Below are 22,640 nucleotides of genomic sequence, written 5' to 3'. Positions count from 1 at the left end.
TGATAAAACAAATACCGTATCTACACAGTAGAACAATGTATACCTATAAAAAAAAGGTATCTTTATGATGAATATGTAATAGTCTCTAAGATATAGTATTAAGCTAAAAAAAACTAAGGCAAAACTGCTTATATATCATTTGTGTAAGAAAACAGAAAATTATAGATTTTTCTGAATATGTTCAGAATGCCTCTGGTAGGAGACATGAGAAACTGGTATTACTGGTTGCCTCTGGGGAAGGTAAGTGGGAATGAGAGTAGGAAAGAGATACCACCTTTTTTTGCCTTTAAAATTTTGTTACCTATTAAATTTTAAAATACTGGAGGAGCTTTAGAATCCAGTTTTATAGTATTTTTGGATTCTGATGTAATACAGTGTAGATTAGATAACATACCAACATGTAACTTGATCCCAGAAACATTCCCTGTTATCACACAGCCTGTGGCTTAGCTTGACCATTTGTCATAAAACCCCACCGTTATAAAAGAGTGACTGCCATAAGGAAAGCCAGTCTAAGCAGAGCAGGTGCTCTTGTGACACGCAGGAGGCCATGGCCAAGAGCATGGAGAGTCGCAGTCATCACTACGTCCTGGAGCCTGTGTGTGCGTCTGCTCTTTTGAAGAGAAACTGCTCTAAGGAGCCTCTGCGGTCTCGGCACAGTCCTCGTATCGAATGTGATATTCAGCTGGAGACCATCCCCTTGAAACTCTCTCAGGTACACTCTTTCTTCCCAGGGGCTTATACTCGCTGTCAGGTTGGTGACTGGGGGTGCAGGAAGAATGTGGGTAGTAAGGGCTTGATATTTGATGAGTATCCTCAGCTGTAAAGAAAGTGCATGTGAGACCACTTACCTCCAGAGCAAAGTTGTGTTAGGTATAAAGCACACTATCTATTGTATAGTTAAATTGGGTTGATCTCAGGTTAGTTTTGATTTGAGTTTTTAAGAGCTGAATGAAGAATGCAACAGATACATAAATGTAAATACTTAACTGTCAGTGTTCAGAGAGCCATGCTACTTGGGGCTCATAGCTTGGTCTTGCAGTTTGCACTGGGTTTCAACTCAATGGATTGACTAATATGAATTGTTCTTGTTAGATATAGTTCTTAACTGAGTACAAGAAACAAATTTATCCTAAACTAGTATCTCTTAATCTCTAATAAAAAGCTGCAATACCGGCAAATCATGGAATTCCTCAAGGAGCTGGAACGAAAGGAGAGGCAGGTGAAGTTCCGAAAGTGGAAACCCAAAGTGGCCATATCCAAGAAGTAAGGACTTCTAAGTGTTGTATATGAAATACATCTACAGCATGTTCTTTTTTTGTACATAGATGAGAAATGTGCCTCACTGTCCTTTACCCATGATTGGAGATAAATGTATGATTGATTTTCTGGCCCTTGAAATGCCATTCCTGTTGTTTATTATTGTTGCTGTTGTTACTGTATATTTATATGATGTCATAGGTTTATGCATTTTGAGTGTAGTGAAATTCAGGAGATCCTTTCGGTCTTGTTTAGCAAGTAGATTGATGTTGCTCTTGTGGGATCCGGTGTGTAGTAAATATTTTGCAATATTCTCTGAACCTGCTTCCCTCTCTGTCTTCTCCCAGGTTGACTGGTCAACGCGTACATGGTACACTTTCTAACTTCCATCACAAAACCAAATCCTCTTTTCACATTGCAGTGATAAACTTGACCAGTTTGGTATATTAAAACGTTAAAGATCCTGTGTATTTCTATGTCTTTAGTTAGAAATATGCAATTAAAAACTTCGGTAATCAAATCCTTAGTAATTGTTTTAAGACAGTATTTACCTTACAGTCAGCACTTAATGTTCTGTCAGTGGCTGGGCCTGATACTGTGGGTGATTCAAACCAATTGAGTTCTGTGTTACTGATTTATAAGTTGGGGTTCTATTATTTGATGTTCTTTGGCAGCAGATGAACTTTTCCCACATACTGGGTTTAGCTTAATATTCAAATGAGCTCAAGACATAGACTGATGGCTGATGAGAAAAGATGTCTTAGAAGAGGAGTGGGTATGTGGATTGTCCTGGATTGAGAGCATTTTAGTTGCTTTTGTTGTGAGAAGTAATGATGTTATTATGGACCGTTTCAGCTGCCGAGAATGGTGGTATTTTGCTTTGAATGCTAACTTGTATGAGATCAGAGAGCAGAGGAAACATTGTACCTGGGACTTTATGTTGCACCGTGCCCGCGATGCTGTGTCTTACACTGACAAATATTTCAACAAGTTAAAAGGAGGCTTGCTGTCTGCAGAGGACAAGGTGAGTGTACTGTTGTGTTTCTTGTCGTCATTCAGAGGATTAGGGTGTTTTCTCAAAGGATAAAAAAAATGGGATCTGTGAAGAAATAGAGTCCTATGCCAAGAGGCATAATTTTACAGGATAGAGTTGGTTTTCCCAGAGTGAGAACTTAGCCAGAAGCATCCTCCACCCTCTGCTGGCTGAGGAGAACCACACCATGGGGTAGAAAGAAGAAAAGAAGGTCATGGTCCTGCTATGCTTTTGTGCCCACACGCCTTCTCCCTAGCTCTTTGTACAAGGCCCAGAGAGACTTTCTCATGTAGTCACCTACGTCTCTTAAAAGCCCGATCCTACTCCTAATTCTTTTCCTTCAAAGTCTGTAACTAATATCTGTAAACTTTGGCCTACATTTTCTGCAATCCCAGTTGACTTGATTTGCCTTGGGGTTTTTGGTGGTAAAGCCTAGGCAGAAGGGGGTGAAGTAGATGGTGAAGACAAGCCCATGCTTTAGTTAACGGTAGGGCTAGAGACCCTTAGAACCACCAGTCCTGGAGTCCTGGAATGGGACCCCACCCCTTTGCTGGCAATCTACCTGCTGTCTCCAAGAGAAAGGTAGTGGGTTTGCTTTGTGCCTTGATTTGTTTTGGTTTGGTGAGCATCAATTTTTGCAATAGCTATTTAGACCATTTCCAAGATTTTGGCTCAGGTACTGTGTCTTAACTAACCATTTCTTTAGGAGACTTTTCCAAGCAAAAAGGAATATTGCTCTCCCTTCAGCACTCACTGTGTGGTAACAGAGGGCAATCCTGAATAGCTAGGGGTTCTCACCTCTCCTGGCAGTACCCTGAGGCCATGGCCCACTCACTTTAATTCCTTTTTTCATCAGTGTCAGACATGGTTACCTACATAGGAACCCTATGAAAAGGAAAGAATAAACCAGATATTTTATTTTGAATGGTTTTCTTAAAGGCATAGGGAAAGATGTGGAGAGAGAGAAAAATCTAAATTACAGCTGAGATGAGCAAATAAACATGTATAAACTCCTTTTTCTTAACATTAGGGTATAAGAAACAGTTTAGGAGAGCTAATTCTACCTTCTGTTTTTATCTTGGCATGTAGCTGGGTGCCATTGCTTTTTCCTGACCAGTATGAAACAAGTTAAAATGACCGTATCCTTGCTATTATCCTGTATGAAGCATAAAAGAGCTGGTGTCTGCACACTTACTGTATAAAGTTGCTCCTCGGCTTCAGGAAGAATAACTAGTCTGCCTACTTTGCTCAGCTGAGCTGATGCTTGTGAAAGCCCTTTGTGAGCTGCGTCAGTGCTGTGCAAAGTGTAGGGTATTGCAGCAGTGTGTATGCTTCAGCGACCCATGTAAAACTAAGTACTACTGTACTTTGCTCCCTCTCTATTTACCATTAATCCCAGATTATGAAACTTGTAAGTGAAACTTGTAAGTAATATTTTTGAGACCAAGTAAAATCTATTGGATTATATGGAAAATCTATTTAAAACAGAAACAGCAGTCATGGAAACTGGCCTTCAGTGCCAGTGCTGGAGGCCACATAGTTCCTTTGCTGTGCTTACAGCGGTTTTTAAGAGTGTCCAGTATCTCTGGACCTACAATATCTGTTTTTTTGTTTGTTTGTTTTTGTTTTCACCAAAACAGGAGGAAATGTGTCGGATTGAAGAGGAACAGAGCTTCGAGGAATTGAAGATTTTGCGTGAACTGGTTCATGATAGATTTCACAAACAAGAAGAACTAGCAGAGGTAAGAAATCCTCTACGAGAGGGTTTGTTCAGACCCAGCACTCTGAGTGCTACGGTTTTGACATGCTCATGTGTCTGGGGGGGTCAAGCTGCAGTTGCGGGCTCTCCACAGCTTGCTTTTGTCTTTGGTGATTGGCACAGAGCCTGCGAGAGCCGCAGTCTGATTCTCCAGGAGACTCTCCCGGAGTCCCGGAACCTGGCGGAGGCAGCGGGATGCTGCAGTACCTTCAGTCCTGGTTTCCCGGCTGGGGTGGCTGGTACGGGCAGCAAACGCCTGAAGGGAAAGTGGTCGAGGGGCTGTCAGCAGAGCAGCACGAGCAGTGGATTCCTGAAGAGATCTTGGGTATGATGGGAGCTGGCCTTCACCTAGTTCATAGAAATTGGTCTGTTACTCATGCAACAGCCTGTGGTATTTTTCAAATTTCACCAAAGTAAATACTTGGAAAACAGTTTGTTTCATGTTCACAGAGGCTGAAAGAAGAAATGTTTTGGGAGATACTCCATTTGCAACTCCATTACTAAATGTGAATGTTAGTGTACTTTCTTTCAGATAGATGGCAGTGATTGTGAGAGAACCAAATTTGAGCAAGTTCAAAAATTTTAAACCGAAGCTTGAGTACCAGTCCAGAGCTATTCTTTAAACCTGCCCTGTCCAGTATGGTAGTCATAGCCACAATGGCTATTTAAATTAATTAAAATTAAATATAAGTAATAATTCATTTCCTTAATTGCACTAGCCACATTAGCCACATGTGCCCTGAGTGCTCTGTAGCCACATGAGCTTAGTGGCCACGGTCCTGGACAGTGCTGGTACAGACCATTTTGCTGTATTGCGCAGCACTCCTTTATACTGTGCTTTAGCATGAATCTTACCCTGCCTGGTTTGGTAATAAGTTCATAAGAGCCCTTATAAATAGTTAGGGTTTTAAATTAGGGAGCAAAACAGTCACCCATGACTTTGGAGTTCTTCCTTAAAAAAGGGAAAAATAGTTAAATAACATCATCATAACCATGATCCGTATGCATGCCTGTGCCTTTTTTTTATTCTGCTGTGTTTTTTCTTCAAGATTTTTTCTCACTTACCTTTTAGGCACTGAGGAGTTTTTTGACCCTACTGCAGATGCCTCATGTATGAACACGTATACAAAGCGAGATCATGTCTTTGCCAAGCTGAATTTGCAGCTGCAGCGAGGTACAGTGACTCTGCTACACAAGGAGCAAGGAACTCCTCAAATGAATGAAAGTGCTTTCATGCAGCTCGAGTTTTCAGGTACTGCCCCCAAAGAACTACCTGTTCCTGATTCTCTCTGTGGGTGCCGGGGTCCAGTTGATTCTCATTATTTGTGGTAACAGTCTAGAAAGTCACTGCAAAAACTGCTGCTACAAAGCCATTGCTTCTAGGGGGAATATAGGGTTAGGTTCATTCGAGCCTCTGGTCATAACATTTGTTGACCAGTCAATACATAACCTTATTTTTTAATGTGTGCCTGTGTTTAAAAATATTTAATATATAATTGCACATAGATGTGTATGATCCCTGACTTATGATTTTTTGGCTTTACAATGGTATGCAAAAGCAATACACATTCAGTAGAAACTGCACTTTGAATTTTGTTCTTTTCCTGGGCTAGCGATATTTGGTATGATACTCGTGATGCTGGGCAGAGGCAGTGGCAGCAAGGTGCAGGTCCCAGTCAGCCACTTGATCATGAGGGTAAACTGATGTTCTATAGCTGGTGGCTTTAAGGTGAAGCCAATGCCCATTTACCATTCTGAAAATCCCAGGGCCCTTAAGAATTAGGTTAAATCTACTCTGCCTGTGCTCTATAAGTGGAAGAACAAAGCCTGGATGACAGCACATCTGTTTATAACATGGTTTACTGAATATTTTAAGTCCATTGTTGAAACCTACTGCTCAGAAAAAGAAATTTCTTTCAAAATATTACTGATCGTTGACAATGTACCTGGTCGCCCAAGAGCTCTGATGATGTATAATGAGATGAATGTTGTTTTCATGTCTGCTAATACAATATCCATTCTGTAGCCCATGGATGCAGGAGTGATTTTGACTTTCAAATCTTACTATTTAAGGAATACATTTTGTAAGGTGTAGCTGCCATAGATAGTGACTACTCTTATGGATCTGGGCAAAGTCTATTGAAAACCTTCTGTAAAGGATTCCGCATTCTAGATGCCATTAAGAATGTTTGTGATTCATGGGAGGAGGTCAAAATTTCTATATTAATGGGAGTTTGGAAGAAGTTGATTCCAACCCTCATGAATGAGTTCAAGGGGTTCAAGACTTCCATGGAGGAAGTCACTGCAGATATGGAAGAAATAGCAAGAGAACTAGAATTAGAAATGGAACCTGAAAATGTGACAGAATTGCTGCAGTCTTGTGATAATAAAACTTGAACAGAAAAGAAGTTGCTTCTTCTGGATGAACAAAGAAAGTGGTTTCTTGAGATGGAATTTACTCCTGGTGAAGATGCTGTGAACATTGTTGAAATGACAAGAAAGGATTTAGGATATTACATAAACTTAGTTGATAAGGCAGTGGCAGGGTTTGAGAGGACTGACTCCAATTTTGAAAGAACTTCTGCTGTGGTAAGATGTGACCAAAGAGCATCTCATGCTTCAGAGAAATCTTTCATGAAAGGATGAGTCAATCAATCTTGCAAACTTCATGATTGTCTTATTTTAAGAAATTGCCACAACTACCCCAGCATACAACAACCACCACCCTGATCAGTCAGCAGCCGTTAACATCGAGGCAAGACCCTCCATCAACAAAAAGATTATGAAGGTTTAGATGATTGTTAGCATTTTTTAGCCGATAAAATATTTTAAAATTAAGGTATGTACATTATTGTTTTAGATATAATGCTATTGCACACTCAAAAGACTATAGTATAGTTTAAACATAACTTTTATATGCACCAGGAAACAAATTCATGTGACTTATTTTATTGTCATACTTTATTGTGGTGGTCTGGAACCAAACCTGCAATATTACGGAGGTATGTCTGTAGATAGATAGGGGTTCTAATTTCAAGGAAGAATAGTGCATGATATCTAGTATTCCTCTGTAAAGCAGAATATCTAATTCTTTTAAAAATACTTTAGGCTCTCATGGCATTGTGTCAGCTCTTATATTTATCTTTTATAGATGTAAAACTTCTAGCAGAATCTCTTCCTAGAAGAAATTCCTCCTTGCTTTTAGTCCGGTTGGGTGGACTATTTCTTCGAGACCTGGCTACAGAAGGAACTATGTTTCCTCTTCTAGTCTTCCCTAATCCAGTACGTACAACAGTGGGTTGGTTAATACATCTAGGGTCTTGGTGAATTGTGGTTTGCTTTAGGCAAACAATAAGTAATACTAACCTGATTCATTCTAACATTTGGTCATCTCGAGACAGATAGGCTGGGATTACATAAGGTTTTTGAATTTGTTAGAAAATGTTGGTGAGATTTATGGCTATGCCTTCCTCCACTCCTGTGTTGTAGCCACCATGGTATAGTTTGCTCTGATTTGGAAGAAAATGCCGTAATCACCACCGTTTCCTACATTTAATGGTCAGTGTTTGAATTTCCTCTGTATTTGACAGTCATTTTCATGCATTCTTACTGTTAGTCACTAATGTGAAATCTCATCTTTCCAGGGTTCCAAAAGGGAATTGTCTCTAGTTTTCTATATGTGTAGTTTTTATATATAATATACTTCATTAATTATGAGGTCTTCGATCTTATTAAGTTGGCAGCGTATGGTCTAAATAGTTGAATATTTAGCCACTTATTTTAGCCATAATTTTTTTAATGGACAAGGTGAGGGAAAGGTTTAGGGGAGGGCAGACTTAAAGTTTGAAAAGTTAGACACATTTGATATTCATTTAGCAATCACTCATTAAACATGCTGAGTGCAAAGTAGCACACTGTCAATAGAGGAACAGACATGTTCTTATTAGATTGGGAAAAAGGCAAAAAACTAAACAAGTCTGCAAGTACTCTGTAATCTAACGTGAAGTGAGTACTGATTCAGTTGTGCTAAGCGAGAGTGATGCTAAAGGTAAAAATGTGTGTATGTACATAGTGCATTGTCCTCTCTCCCTGACATTTATGCATTTTTTTGGTCTGTGTTTAATAGCAAAAAGAAGTTGGCAGAGTCTCACAATCTTTTGGTCTCCAAACCACATCTGAAGACAGAAATGATCATTACCCAGGTAATTTGTCATATGTTCTTAAAACTAGTCCTTAAAGCTATTTTTATTACGGATCAGTAGTGTTTTTAAGACAGAGTCTTGCTCTGTTGGCCCTGGGCAAGTAGAGTGCCATGGGCCCTGGGCAAGTAGTAGTTAGCCTAGCTCACAGCAACCTCAAACTCCCGGGCTCAGGTGATCCTCCTGCCTCAACCTCCCTAGCAGCTGGGACTAGAGGTACACACCACCACGCTCGGCTAATTTTTTCTATTTTTTTTTTTTTAGTTGCCCATCTTTTTTTTTTTTTTTTTTTAAGTAGAGACAGGGTCTTGCTCTTGCTCAGGCTGGTCTCGAACTCCTGAGCTCAAGCAATCCTCCTGCCTTGGCCTCCCAGAGTGCTAGGATTACAGGCTTGAGCCTGGCCGAGATCAGTAGTCTTTGATGAATAGCAAAAGAGGGAATGTTTTCTGGTTTGTGCATGGCGGTTTGCTGTGTGGCTCTACCTTTGACCTGGAGACAGCTTGGTGCTCTCTCTGTGGAGTTGTGAAGCTGAGGCTAATCGGGGCAGTTTTGCAGGGCCTCCAGGTCTGCAGTTTCCACAATGGGAGCCAATACAACAGCCCAGCCATTGTGATTCCTGTTGAAAATTAGAGTCAGTCCCTACTAGCCTCTCTATTTTAAAAATGTGATAAAAATATGCATAAGCTAATTGGAAAATAATTTAGAAAATGTCTTTTTTCCCCAGAATTCCTCATGTCTGTTTAGAGTAAGGTGATTGTTTTTGCGACGTTCCATTTTCTTTCTCCTATTCTCTCCTTCAGCTGCAGACCCAGATAACCCTGTTTTTGAGATGTTGTATGAGAGAAATCCAGCGCACAGCCATTTCGAGAGACGGCTCAACGTTAGCACGAGGCCCTTGAACATCATATATAACCCCCAGGCTATTAAGAAAGTAGCTGACTTTTTCTACAAGGGAAAGGTTCATACCTCAGGTTAACTTTTTTGTTTGTTTGATCTTATGTTACTTTTTAAAAACATCTTTCTTGTTATTTTTGGTGTTCTGGACAAGGGTTATTACACATTTAAATGACCCGATGATGGTAGAAAAGGCCTACAGAGTAAGTGGTTAGGGTTTTCCTATTCTGTTATTAAAGCATGGTAGATGTCCTTGGACAGTGTCTTTTTCCAGGAGAAATCAGTATCCTTAAATATTTTCTCTTTATTTGCCTCCTTTAGCATGCATTTTTTTGTACTTCTTATTCCATTAGAATGGCGATTTCCTTCACTACCCAGGAAATTTTAGACCAGTGAACTGAGGAGGAATGTTGAGGAATTTCCTTCTAGATGACAGAGTCAGTGGTCTCTCTTACTTGCTTGATGCAGCACTAAACACTGCAAAGTTCTAAATACCATCATTGATTTATTTATGCCACCCTTTGTTCCCAAGAAAGATTTGAGACAGTAGGTGCAGAAAAAGCACTTTTATTGACAGAGAAATTTATAAAATAATAGTATTTTCCTGTATCTGTCCCTTCTCTCCTCCTTTGCTACAATGAAGATGTTTTAGGTTTTTAATCCAGTTTTTGAGTCTTCATGGAAATAGTAGCCATAAATGCCGTGGCTTCATTGCTTAGGCACTGATAGAAGTCATTTCCTTCTAAATTCCATTTGTTCTTTCAATATAATGTCCTGGTTTTTAAGGATTTTCAATTATAATGTTTGGAATCTTTCAGAAAATGGTTCAAGAAATTCTAGTAACTCAGGTACCCTTCCCCTTGGATCTCCTTTTCCCTGATGGCTGTCCACTAGCCATCTTTGCTTCATTCCCCTTAACCCTGTTTTTTTTTTTGTTTTTTTTTTTGAGACAGGGTCTTGCTGTGTCACCCAGGTTGGAGTGCAGTGGAGAGTGGCATGATCATAGTTCACTGGAGCCTTGAACTTCTGGGCTCAAGGAATCCTCCTGTTTTAGCCTCCTGAATAGCTAGCACTACAGGCCCACACCATCACGCCCAGCTAATTTAAAAAAATTTTTGTAGAGGTGGGGTCTCGGTATATGCCCAGGCTGGTCTCGAACTCTTGGCCTCAGTGATCCTCCTGCCTTGGCCTCCCAAAGTGCTGGGATTATAGTTGTGAGCCACCACACCTGGCCTTAACCCTGCTTATGCCAGGTCAGGTTGGAGTAAAGAATTGTTGTTACTGATTGTTTTTTAGCATTGGTGGAAAGTCTTGGTGAGAATAGACATTGTAGCACTTTCATTCACTGAGCCATTTGAAAATTCTGACTATCCTGTGTATTTCTAATCTTGCAGGTTTTGGTTATCAGTCTGAACTTGAGCTGAGAGTGGCTGAAGCTGCCCGAAGACAATATAACAAACTGAAGATGCAGACCAAGGCAGAAATCCGACAAACTCTTGATCGTTTGTTAGTGGGTGATTTCATTGTAAGTGGGCATACATAAACAATCTCTAGGGTTTGGGGAAGGGGCAGGCATTCTTTCAGTCAAATTCTCTACTTCTCTGTCTACTATCTACTGTAGATAGGTTTGCTTATATCAATTGTACTGATTGTAAGTAAACTGAAAATATGAAATCCTTATCATCTGGCATAAAATGAAAGCTCTTGTCTTTTACAGTCAAGTTTTAATTTAAAAAATGAATGACTGACCTTGTACCAGTCTGGGATTACTTTCAAGACTCATCTTGTTCCATTTTCCAGACCTTATATTTTGTAAATGTTTTACCTAAGAGTGTCCCTTTTTTACTTACTGTTATCAGAAGAAAAGCAACTGGAATGATGCCCCAGCTTCTATTGCAGGGTATGATGATGGTCACTTTGTGGTGCCAAGTGACTAGCTTGTCCTGAGGATGCCATAGACAGGGAGAGACAAGAGACATCTTAACAGTCCAGTGAAAAAAGTTTCTCACAATGTGGCTTGGAGGTGCACTGCCAAGATACAGCAGCAGGTGGAGCAGTTAGGAGCAGTGTGGCTTCTCTTGGACAGCGTACAGCCAGTTGTAGGTGTCAGGGATGGCAGAAATGTTCAAAGTAAAATGCCTAGAAGTATGTAGTATGGGATGGAGAATTAGTCCTGTTTTTTTGGGGGGGGATGTGTGTGTGTGTGTATGTATATGTGTGTATGTGTTTCAGCACAAAGTATGACAATTAGTATCCTCTTGTTATTTTAAACAAAAGCGATTTCTTTTTGATAACATTTATATAAATTAGCTTTTGTCAAGTACATACAATTGAGGCTAATTTTAGTCACAGGGAAGAACAATTAACAAATTCATTAATTGGTATTTATATTTATATATTTATATTATTTATATTTCAAATGTCAAAGCTTATGTTTTTCACTAAGATATTTTGGCATGAAAGTTCATGGTTACCAATGTCCACAAATAAGTAAAAATATTTGAATTTCTGTATTTATTTGAATTCCATAATTTCTACGATCCTTTAAAGTGTTAAGCACCGTAAATTAGAAACACAGTCTTTCTTAAAACATGGATCATCATAATCAAAGTACAGACAGCCAGGGACCGGGCACAGTGGCTCATGCCTGTAATCCTAGCACTCTGGGAGGCCGAGGCAAGGGGATCACTTGAGCTCAGGAGTTTGAGACCAGCCTTAGCAAGAACGAGACCCCATCTCTACAAATAGAAAAATTAGCTGGACGTGGTGGTGCATACTTATAGTCCAGCTACTCCGGAAACTGAGGCAAGAAGATTGCTTGAGCCCAGGAGTTGGAGGCTGCAGTGAGCTATGATGATGCCACAGCATTCTAGCCCAGGAGAAAGAGCAAGACCCTGTCTCAGGAAAAAAAAAAAAAAGTACAAACAACCGCCCAAATCAGTAATTTGCTGTTTTCCTCCCCATTTCAGACATTTGCCTATGATAATGTCTCCAATCTTCAAGCATTTGAATCTACTTTTGTCTTAGACTTTTTATTCTAATACCATAGACCACTAAGTCACTTGATAATCCTAGCTGTGGCTTTCAGAAATGCTTGAGCACCACTGATAAAGCTGTTCAGTTTCAGCAGTTACAGTTAGCAATCATTTAATTAAAGTTTCTTTTATTTTTACAGGAAGAGAGTAAACGGTGGACTGTGCGACTAGATATTTCTGCTCCTCAGGTGATATTTCCTGATGATTTCAAATTCAAGAATCCTGTTTTAGTTGTTGTGGATCTAGGAAGAATGCTGTTGACAAATACCCAAGGTATAGTGTGAATGTGAAGTAATGAAAATGTATCTTGGTAGATCTATCTATCTATGCTTAACTAAGTAAACCTTAACAAAAACTTGATTGATTGATTGATTGCAAGCTGGCAAAGAGCTAAAGTTTATTAAAGCATAGTTCGTTCTGGAGAGGAAAGGAGTCAACCCCCTTGAGTGGAGGAGACCAACAAAAACTTTATAAATCATTTTAAAACTCCAAAATTCACCTTTTATTTTATAAATAATAGCTGTATTGAGATATAATTCACATTTTTGAATGTATAGTTCTTTTGTTTTTAGTATACTGATAGAATTATGCCACTTGCACTACATTTAATTCCAGAACTTTTTCATCTTTCCTAACTGAAACTCTGTACTCATTAAACACTAACTCCCCTTTCCCTTCTTCCCCCGGCCCTGGCAACCACTAATCTTTCTGTCTCTGGATTCGTGTACTCTGAATGTTTTATTTGAGTGGAATAATATAATATGTGGCCTTTTATGTCTGACTTTTTTGTTTGGCATATGTTCAAGATTCATTCACGTTGTTGTGTGTATCAGTGCTTCTTTCCTTTTTATGGCTAAACACTAGTCCATTACATGGATACACCACATTTTGTTTATCCACTCATTTGTTGGTGGACATTTGGGGTTATTTCCACTTTTTTGGCTATTATGAATAGTGCTGCTATGAACATTTATGTACAGGTTTTTGAGTAGATGTGTATTTTCAATTATCCTATGTATATACCCAGGAGTGGAGTTGCTGGATCATGTGGTAACTCTGTTTAATATTTTTAGGCAGTACCAAACTGTTTTCCAAAATGGCTGCACCATTTTATATTCTCATCAGCAGTGTATGAGGCTTCCAGTTTCTCCACATCCTTGTGAATTTATAAAACATAAATGAGGAACAGAGACATGGGTGATAGAACCCAGCGGTGATTTTTTTTTTTTTTTTGTGATTCCACTGAGACACCCCAGTGGTGTGTTGTTGTAGTTGTCTCAGCACTCTTCAGCTGTAGGGAGAGGGGTTCAGAGTGTGGACTCTGGGGCTAGAAAGTCATATGGTGAGCAGTTATTGCTCGCTAAGCGCTGATGTAGGCACTAGGGAAATTGTGTTGAGCAAGACAGATGGGACCACTCTTCTCATGGAACATTCTCGTGGGGGAAACAAATGAACACATAGACAAAGGAGAAAGTGAAAATACATAATGATAGAGAGTGATATAAGGATAGCAGCTTAAGGCAAGGCAGCCGAGAAGGTGGGAAAGCAACTTTGGGCGACAGGTGGTGGTTTCCACCCCTTGACCTTGTGATCACGTGTAAGTGGGTCTTCAGCTTTTCTTATGTCCATTTTGATTTCCAAATCAACAGGAAGAATGGTAAATACAGAATATTATGCCTAGAGTTTTCATGCATTTTTTAAAAAAATTAGAGTTGGTTGATTCTGTACTTTTCTTAGTCAAATTACATTAAGTGAAAGAGGAAGGAAATAGCGGACATATACTTTGAAATTTTTTTTTTCAATCTGCAGACGACTGCAAGAGGAAAGGTGGGGATGAGTCAGCATCCGAAGAGAACCAGTTTAGCGATGATGAATATAAGACCCCTCTTGCCACACCTCCTAACACCCCACCTCCCGAGACAAGCAGCAGCAATGGAGAGAAAACACCTCCATTTTCTGGCGTTGAGTTCAGTGAAGAACAGCTTCAAGCACATTTAATGAGCACAAAGATGTATGAGAGGTACTCGCTGTCATTTATGGACCTCCAGGTCATGGTTGGACGAGTGAAAGACAATTGGAAGCATGTCCAGGATATTGATGTGGGACCAACCCATGTGGTAGAGAAATTCAACGTTCATCTGCAGTTAGAACGTCGATTGATTTATACTTCAGATCCCAAGTACCCGGGAGCCGTGCTCTCAGGCAACTTACCAGACTTAAAAATCCACATCAATGAAGATAAAATATCCGCTCTGAAGAATTGCTTTGCTCTCCTCACTACCCCAGAAATGAGGACTTCTGACACTCAGATTAAAGAAAAGATTTTTCCCCAAGAGGAACAGCGGGGAAGTTTGCAAGACTCGGTAATGAACTTAACCCAGAGCATCGTGATGTTGGAGCAGCATACCCGAGAGGTTCTGGTGGAGTCGCAGCTCCTCCTGGCAGAATTTAAAGTGAACTGTATGCAGCTTGGTGTTGAGAGCAACGGCCGGTACATTTCTGTGCTCAAGGTGTTTGGTACCAATGCTCACTTTGTGAAGAGGCCTTATGATGCTGAAGTCTCCCTAACTGTTCATGGTTTGCTCCTGGTGGATACCATGCAGACATATGGTGCTGATTTTGACCTTTTGATGGCTTCGCATAAGAACTTGAGTTTTGATATTCCAACAGGAAGCCTCCGAGATAGTAGGGCCCAGTCCCCTGTCTCTGGACCTAATGTGACCCACTTAACTGATGCAGCTGTACTGAACGACCAATCAGCTGCTAGTGTTTCACTTGACAAAATTCTCACAAAAGAACAAGAGTCCCTCATTAAATTGGAATATCAATTTGTGAGTTCAGAGTGCCCCTCAATGAATTTAGATAGCACTCTTCAAGTGATTTCATTACAGGTGAATAATTTAGATATTATCCTAAATCCAGAGACAATTGTGGAGCTGATTGGTTTTCTTCAAAAATCCTTTCCCAAGGAGAAAGATGATTTGAGTCCTCAACCTTTAATGACTGATTTTGAAAGAAGCTTTAGAGAGCAAGGAACTTACCAATCCACGTATGAACAAAACACTGAGGTTGCAGTGGAAATCCACAGACTTAACTTGCTACTCCTTCGGACAGTTGGAATGGCAAATGGAGAGAAATATGGCAGAAAAATTGCAACTGCAAGTATAGGTGGCACCAAAGTTAATGTTTCAATGGGAAGCACGTTTGACATGAATGGTTCTCTTGGCTGTTTGCAGCTTATGGATTTGACACAAGATAATATTAAAAACCAATATGTTGTCAGTATTGGGAATTCTACAGGCTATGAAAATATCGTCAGTGATATTGGCTACTTTGAATCTGTATTTGTCAGAATGGAAGATGCAGCCCTCACTGAAGCTTTGAGTTTCACGTTTGTTGAGAAATCTAAACAGGAGTGTTTTCTCAACCTGAAGATGGCTTCCTTGCATTATAACCACTCTGCTAAATTTTTGAAAGAGTTGACATTATCCATGGATGAACTGGAAGAAAATTTTCGAAGTATGTTGAAAAGTGCAGCCACCAAAGTCACCACAGTACTAGCTACCAAGACTGCTGAGTACAGCGAGATGGTGTCGCTCTTTGAAACTCCAAGGAAGACTCGAGAACCCTTTATCTTAGAGGAGAATGAAATATATGGGTTTGGCCCGGCTTCCTCTCATGCAGACACCGTAAAGCTAATCTTAAACATAAACATAGAATCACCAGTTGTTTCTATCCCTCGGAAGCCTGGGAGTCCTGAGTTGTTGGTGGGACACTTGGGACAGATATTCATCCAGAATTTTGTAGCAGGAGATGATGAATCCAGAAGTGACCGTCTGCAGGTGGAAATCAAAGACATCAAACTATATTCTTTGAATTGCACCCAACTAGCCGGCAGAGAAGGTGCTGGATCTGAAGTAAGCCGGACATTCTGCCCATCTTCCGGGTCTACCAGTGCCAATAGTCAGGAGGAAGCTCATTTCACCCGCCATGATTTCTTCGAATCTTTGCATAGAGGACAAGGTGAGGAGCATAAATCTTTTCTTTCATTTTGTTTTAAGATTCAAAACCCAACTTATGCAGTACTTTGCATAACATTACTTTGCAGCAACAACAAAAACCTTTTCTTTTAGAATTATTCTTAGTTAATATTTAAGAAATCAAAATAGAATTTTAATAGAATTTTTTACCCTTTATAGTAAGTTGGTCTATATCCACTCTTCTATTTAATGCTGTATTTGACAAAATAAGAATTTTTTTTTTTCCTAAGTGTTCCTCTTTGAAATTGGATGCATGCTCATTTACAGAGATGCTTCAGTGGGTGAATTTTGTTAAGAGTATTGTTTAATTTGATAAAATATATCTGATTTTCTTGTTCCTGAGCTGTAGATCTTTCCTAGTTAAATACTGTAGCACAAGATGGCTCAAGGATTTGATATAAATAGAATATGGAATTTAGTTTGTGGATGTTATCTTTTCCTTTTAGTATTCTTCCATCTTCTTGTGTAGTAGATTGGTCCAGGGTACTTGTGTGTGTATTCTAGATCTGATCAGCTAAAACCAAACAGTTCACTCTATTAGTCTTGGCATCCACAAAAGTCAGGTAAGCCCTAGAGTGTAGCTTTATTTATTGGTAAAGGAAACAATACCATTGAAAACTTCTCATGTGGTTTTCAGATGTTAATTCACTAATTTGTTTAAGTACTTACCAAAAGATTGCTTTCTTTGCTTGGGACAAAAGTTGTTTATTGGCTGGGTGTGGTAGCTCACACCTGTAGTCCCAGCTACTTGGGAGGCTGAGGCAGGAGGAATGCTTGAACCCAGGAGTTTGAGGTTGCAGTGAGCTATGGTGACACCACTGTACTCTAGCCTGGGTGACAGAGACAGACATTGTCTCAAAAAAAAAAAAAAAGTTGTTTATCCTGGTTACTTGGGAGGCTGAGGTGAGAGGATTGCTTGAGCCCAGAAGTTTGAGACTAGCCTGGGCAACACAGACCCCATCTCAAAAAAAAAAATTCTTTACTTTAGAACCTTCTTTTGTCCTTGATTCTGATTTAGGCCTAAAACAAGGGACACATCTGTATTTGAAAGGTAGGTAAGGATGAACAATTTGGTTTGGAAAATGCTGTCTTGAGAGGATAAGAGAAGGTTAATATAGTCTCTGGACTGGATTAATGTTCTCCACATCATGTTTTGAAGCCACCAAATGGAGCATGTTATGAAAATATTGTTTCTTTTTTTTGGTGTAAATTTATCTTGTACCTTTGCTATGAATTTTGGTCTTGAGATAGTCATCAGAATTTGCTCTCAGTCATAGACCCCAGGTGCCAGGCTAACCTGATCTCTTGGTCTAAGAGTAACTCATGGGCTCTGCTTTATATACTCTCCACTTACTCAGCAATAGCGAGTAAATATTTGGGTTTACAGTCTGTCATTTCCTCTCTCTTATGCCAGCTTTTCACATCCTGAACAACACCACCATTCAGTTTAAACTGGAGAAGATCCCTGTAGAGAGAGAATCTGAGTTGACTTTCTCCCTTAGCCTAGATGACCTGGGGACTTCTAGCATCATGAAGATAGAAGGAAAATTTGTCAATCCAGTTCAGGTAAGCACCTAATCAATTTTCATGTCAGGGCAGTTGAAGTCATATTTATTTTATGTTTATACTATGTAAATATGTTATATATTTATGCATATTAATTGTTGGAAGTAAACTATATAAATTTAAAGAGATCTCAATAATGCATATAACTGTTGTTGATAACTTGGTCCAATAAACCTGGAATCCTTTTATTGTGAGGAATCAGTCTTTTTAGCCTTCTTCATGTGGAGGAGAGGTGAGGAAGGAGGCAGATCCTTAATTTCATTCCAGAAACGGGGAAATGATTACTTAAAAAGTCAGAGTCTCCCTTCCCAGGAGGATATAATTCTTGTCACACTTTTGACATATTTGACCCAGCCTATAAAACAATGTGATTATCCGAGCTGTTGACAGATCCTTTCAAGGGATAATTAGTCTTGCCCTCTCTGAAATTAAATGGGCCAGGATAGGGATTTCGTGTGTGTGTGTGTGTGTGTGTGTGTGTGTGTGTGTGTATACACGTATACCTTTTATTCTTTTTCTTTCACAAGTATCATTTTTTCTGCTTTCGCAGGGAGTAGAGCAAAGGGCATAACAATATAAAACAAGGACAGGAGGGATCTTAGGACAAGTGGATCATAGTCTTGGGCAGTAATTGCTCACTATTCTGTGTCTAGCAGCTGCTCTGGAGTAACGTAGGAGTGCTGTTTACAGAACATGTGTACCTTTTGACATCAGTGGTTCCTTGATATATGAGTCTCTGGGTGGCAGAACTTCCCCAAAGCTTTCCCTTCTCAGGCTAAGCTTTTGCCTCATTTGCAAAATGAGCTACCAGGATGAATTTTTAACCTTAAATTTAGTACATCATGTGAATTCTGTCAGATTATGTTGACTTATTCTGTGGGTACCATTGACTTACTGTTGTTTAGATAAAAATCTTTTAAAACGTTATTTTAGATTTTTTAAAAACCTTTAAGATAATTATTTAAATTATTCTTTAATACTTGATATTTAGTAATATTTAATAATTTAATTCTTTAAAAATAATTTATTCTGGAAAAGTTTAAACATATACAAAAGTAGAATAGTCTTATGCTGTGGTCCCCAAGTCCTGGTCCCCATTACTGGTCTGTGGCCAGTTAGGGACCAGGCTGCAGAGCCCTGTGGCACTGCCCCCTGTACCTGCTCCCCTCACTACCATCCATGGAGAAATTGTCTTCTGTGAAACCAAAAAGGTTGGGGACCGCTGGTCTAATGAGCCTTATGTGACCATCACTGAGATTCCACATTTAGGAAGATTTTGATACATTTGTTTCATCCCTCTTTTTTTTTTGGTGAAATATTTTAAGGCAAATCCCAGATTTCATGCCATTTTAACCTCTATATATCTACAATGTACCTCTACAACTGTGTGCATCTTTTTACATAAGTGTAGTGATATTATTATGCCTTATAAGATTAATGAGAATTCTTTGATATCATCTAAATTTTAATCTGTTTTCAGATTTCAGGAACATTTTTGATCTCAAAAATGTCTTCATTTTTGGTTTCTTTGAATCATGATGCAAGCAAGGTCTGCACGTTGCATTTGGATGATACATCCTTTAGGTTTTTATTAATGCAGTTTCCTCCTCTTTTTCTTCTCCCCATGCCATTATTTTGTAGTGGAAGCTCATCCACTTGCTGTGTAGAATGTTCTGCATTCTGGATTTGGCTGTTTGTTTGTTTGTGTGCCACTTAACTTGTTCCCCCATATTTCCCACAAACTGTACAGTTTTAACTGGGTTCAGGTTCTTAGTTTGGTTTTTCTTTTCTTCTTTTAACTAGAAAACTTCAAAGGTAATGCTGTGCATGGTGTTTTACATTATATCAGGAGGTTTACAATGTCCGTTTTCTCTCTTAGTGATGCTAAAATTGCTAATTGTATTTAGGTGGCAAGAACCTTGATCTCTCCACTGTAAAATTCCCTGTCAGTCATTCACATAATGACTTATTCCACTGATGAACTTTGATGGGATGTATTTAATTAGGGGTTACAAAACGGTCACTTTCTATTATTATTTTTGTATCAGTTGGAATTCCTCTGTTTAAAAATTGCCCTTAATTAAATAAAACTTGCCTGAAAATATTTTTAATAAGATACGGTAATTAAAAACAAAGTGAGGGAGAAAGGAAACATAACTAATCATGGATCATCATTATAATCTAGAAAGTAGCAACAGCACTAAAGATAGGTTGTTACACTAAGTGGTGATGATGAGCCAGTTTTATAGAACCGTGAGTCTTGTTTCTTAACCCTGTGGTGTACCCACATTAGACTTTTGGCAGTATTCTCTTCAGTTTCTGCGACTGTTTTTGTGGGGTTAGAAAGATTGACTTTGCTGTCTCAGGCATCCACTGCACAGCACTTACAGAACACTTACTGTGTGTAGATTATTCTGTGACGTATTGAGGGGGGCCTTGTGAATAGAAGTGGGGCAGAAAGAGGTAAGGACAGAAAAGAAATGAAAGAGATAGTCCTTGCTATCAACTAACTTACAACCTTGTGGGAAAACCCATAGGTATATCCACTGGAAATTTGTGGGCATTGCATCTAAGTGCAGTTAATAGCAGCAGTGAAGTAACTGAATTTTTCTCTTTGAATACAGGTGGTGTTAGCAAAGCATGTATATGAGCAGGTTTTACAAACACTGGACAATCTCGTGTACAGTGAAGATCTGAATAAGTTTCCGGCCAGTGCTACCTCCTCCCCTTGCTCGAACTCTCCTCTGCCTCCCCTCAGTTCCTGTGGAGAACCTTCTGTTGAAAAGAAGGAAAATGGATTGTTCAGCCACTCCAGCCTTTCCAACACTTCTCAGAAGTCCTTGTCTGTGAAAGAAGTGAAATCCTTTACTCAGATTCAGGCCAACTTTTGTATATCAGAGCTTCAGGTTCAGCTGAGTGGAGATCTGACTTTGGGGGCCCAAGGTCTTGTGAGTTTAAAATTTCAGGATTTTGAGGTGGAGTTTAGTAAAGACCATCCTCAGACTTTATCTATTCAGATTGCCCTGCATTCTCTGCTGATGGAAGACTTACTGGAGAAAAATCCAGATTCCAAATATAAGAACCTGATGGTGTCTCGAGGCGCTCCTAAGCCATCTAGTTTAGCACAAAAGGAATATCTTTCCCAGTCTTGCCCTTCAGTATCCAATGTGGAATATCCTGATATGCCTCGGTCTCTCCCTTCCCACATGGAAGAAGCTCCTAATGTCTTTCAGTTGTATCAAAGACCCACCTCTGCATCCCGGAAGAAGCAAAAGGAAGTCGAAGACAAGGACTATCCCTTGACCCCACCCCCTTCTCCAACAGCAGATGAGCCCAAGATACTTGTTGGAAAGAGTAAATTTGATGATTCCTTGGTCCACATCAATATATTCCTGGTGGATAAGAAACATCCAGAATTCTCTTCCAGTTATAGTAGAGTTAACAGGAGCATTGATGTTGATTTTAACTGCTTGGATGTGCTGATCACACTGCAAACCTGGGTTGTGATACTAGATTTTTTTGGAATTGGCTCCACTGCAGACAACCATGCAATGAAGGTGCCACCTGAGGACATTCTACAAAATGTTAAGTCGGAATCAAATGCTTTGATAGAGTCTGAACTTCAAGATCCAGTTAACACCAAGCTGGATCTCAAGGTATCAGTTTCCTTTGGCTCCCTTAAGTTCTAAAATTGAATTTGGGTTTGTTTTTTATTTTTAAGTGTAAGCAACTTACATTTACTCTGGAAAATAGTTTTTGTTGTCAGGGGAGCTATATAGTCTTCTGGTTGTCTGTTACAAAAAGGTAGATGTTAATATTTTAGAAAAGGCTTTAGTGCACATCCCCTCTGGAGGCAGGGAAAATAATTGGTGTAACCATCTTGTTTTTCCTTTGTGCTTTGTAATTCGGTAGAATTACTTTGCTTCTCTGAGCCTCTGTTTTCTCATCTTCCATCATCTAATTAAGATAACTAAATGAAGTAATGTATGTAAGGCACCTAGCAAAGTGTTTAATACATAATAGTAACTTTAAAGAATGGATTTTATTATTATCTCCCCATTTTCTCAGAACATTATTTGCTTTTATTGAGGGTAACTGTATAACTCTTTAAGAATAAAGTCTCAAAAGTTAGACTTTCCTAGGTTTGAATTGTGGTACCTTCACTGTGGCCTTGGGCAGATAATTTAACACCCCCCCCCCTTGATTTTTTCATTAGTAAACTGGAGATAATCAGTGATGTGTACGTCATAGGGTCATTGTAAGGATTCAGTGAGATAGGTAAGGCCTTTTGCACAGCCCATGGCATGTCACAAGCACTCAGTGAATGGTAGCTATTATTATTTTTACTATTACATGGCTTACCATACTTATAAATATGTCCCTTTAAATATTGCAAATATTTAAAAAAAAACAAACATGAAAATGACAACATTTGAATTCAAGGCTATTCTGCTTTGTGTGCTAGAACAGTAAGATGTGAAAGTAGATAAGTTGAATTGACCATTTGGGAGCTCATAGGCCTATTGTAACTAGCCCCAGTCCGGAGCCCTGGAACCCCTGCAGGGGCCAACTACGTTTGTGTGCCTTGAGGATGAAGTTCTTCATCTTCATGCCTTAGCATGTGTGAACTTGCACTTCCTGTTGGGAGAAATCAGGGAGGAGAATCACGTTTTATCCAGTTTATCCTGTTTTCTTATTTCCCTAGCTGGCAGTAGGCTTCACTCCTCTAGAAATGGAAGCAATCTCAAGGGAGAGATGGGAAGGAACCATTTCCCTCTCTTGCTTAGTGTCTGGTGAATGCATGATGTTGTGGTACTGTAAGGCCTCTGGTGCCCTGCGCTTAGCAAGCTGAAT

The 22,640-nt window shown here is 39.5% G+C and overlaps 1 protein-coding gene across 6 annotated transcripts in view; it reads left to right on the top strand.

The window, feature by feature from the left end:
* VPS13D (vacuolar protein sorting 13 homolog D) overlaps window positions 1-22,640 on the top strand; it is a 248,099-nt gene that overhangs the window by 22,518 nt on the left and 202,941 nt on the right. For all 6 annotated transcript variants that reach the window (XR_006733919.1, XM_045546090.1, XM_045546092.1 and 3 more), the window contains exons 8-21: window positions 545-715; window positions 1,166-1,266; window positions 2,116-2,284; window positions 3,934-4,035; window positions 4,176-4,377; window positions 5,125-5,304; window positions 7,204-7,334; window positions 8,179-8,254; window positions 9,052-9,222; window positions 10,540-10,670; window positions 12,321-12,453; window positions 13,990-16,203; window positions 17,635-17,786; window positions 20,411-21,442. Coding sequence is in view for 5 of the 6 variants with exons in the window: in XM_045546090.1 (XP_045402046.1) it covers window positions 545-715; window positions 1,166-1,266; window positions 2,116-2,284; window positions 3,934-4,035; window positions 4,176-4,377; window positions 5,125-5,304; window positions 7,204-7,334; window positions 8,179-8,254; window positions 9,052-9,222; window positions 10,540-10,670; window positions 12,321-12,453; window positions 13,990-16,203; window positions 17,635-17,786; window positions 20,411-21,442 (4,965 nt within the window). In the remaining variant the exon portion in view is untranslated. The remainder of the gene's footprint in view (window positions 1-544; window positions 716-1,165; window positions 1,267-2,115; window positions 2,285-3,933; window positions 4,036-4,175; window positions 4,378-5,124; window positions 5,305-7,203; window positions 7,335-8,178; window positions 8,255-9,051; window positions 9,223-10,539; window positions 10,671-12,320; window positions 12,454-13,989; window positions 16,204-17,634; window positions 17,787-20,410; window positions 21,443-22,640) is intronic.

The sequence above is a fragment of the Lemur catta genome, chromosome 3 (assembly GCF_020740605.2).
Source record: "Lemur catta isolate mLemCat1 chromosome 3, mLemCat1.pri, whole genome shotgun sequence".
NCBI classification, from domain to species: Eukaryota; Metazoa; Chordata; class Mammalia; order Primates; family Lemuridae; genus Lemur; species Lemur catta.
This window is presented reverse-complemented; position numbering and strand designations above follow the sequence as displayed.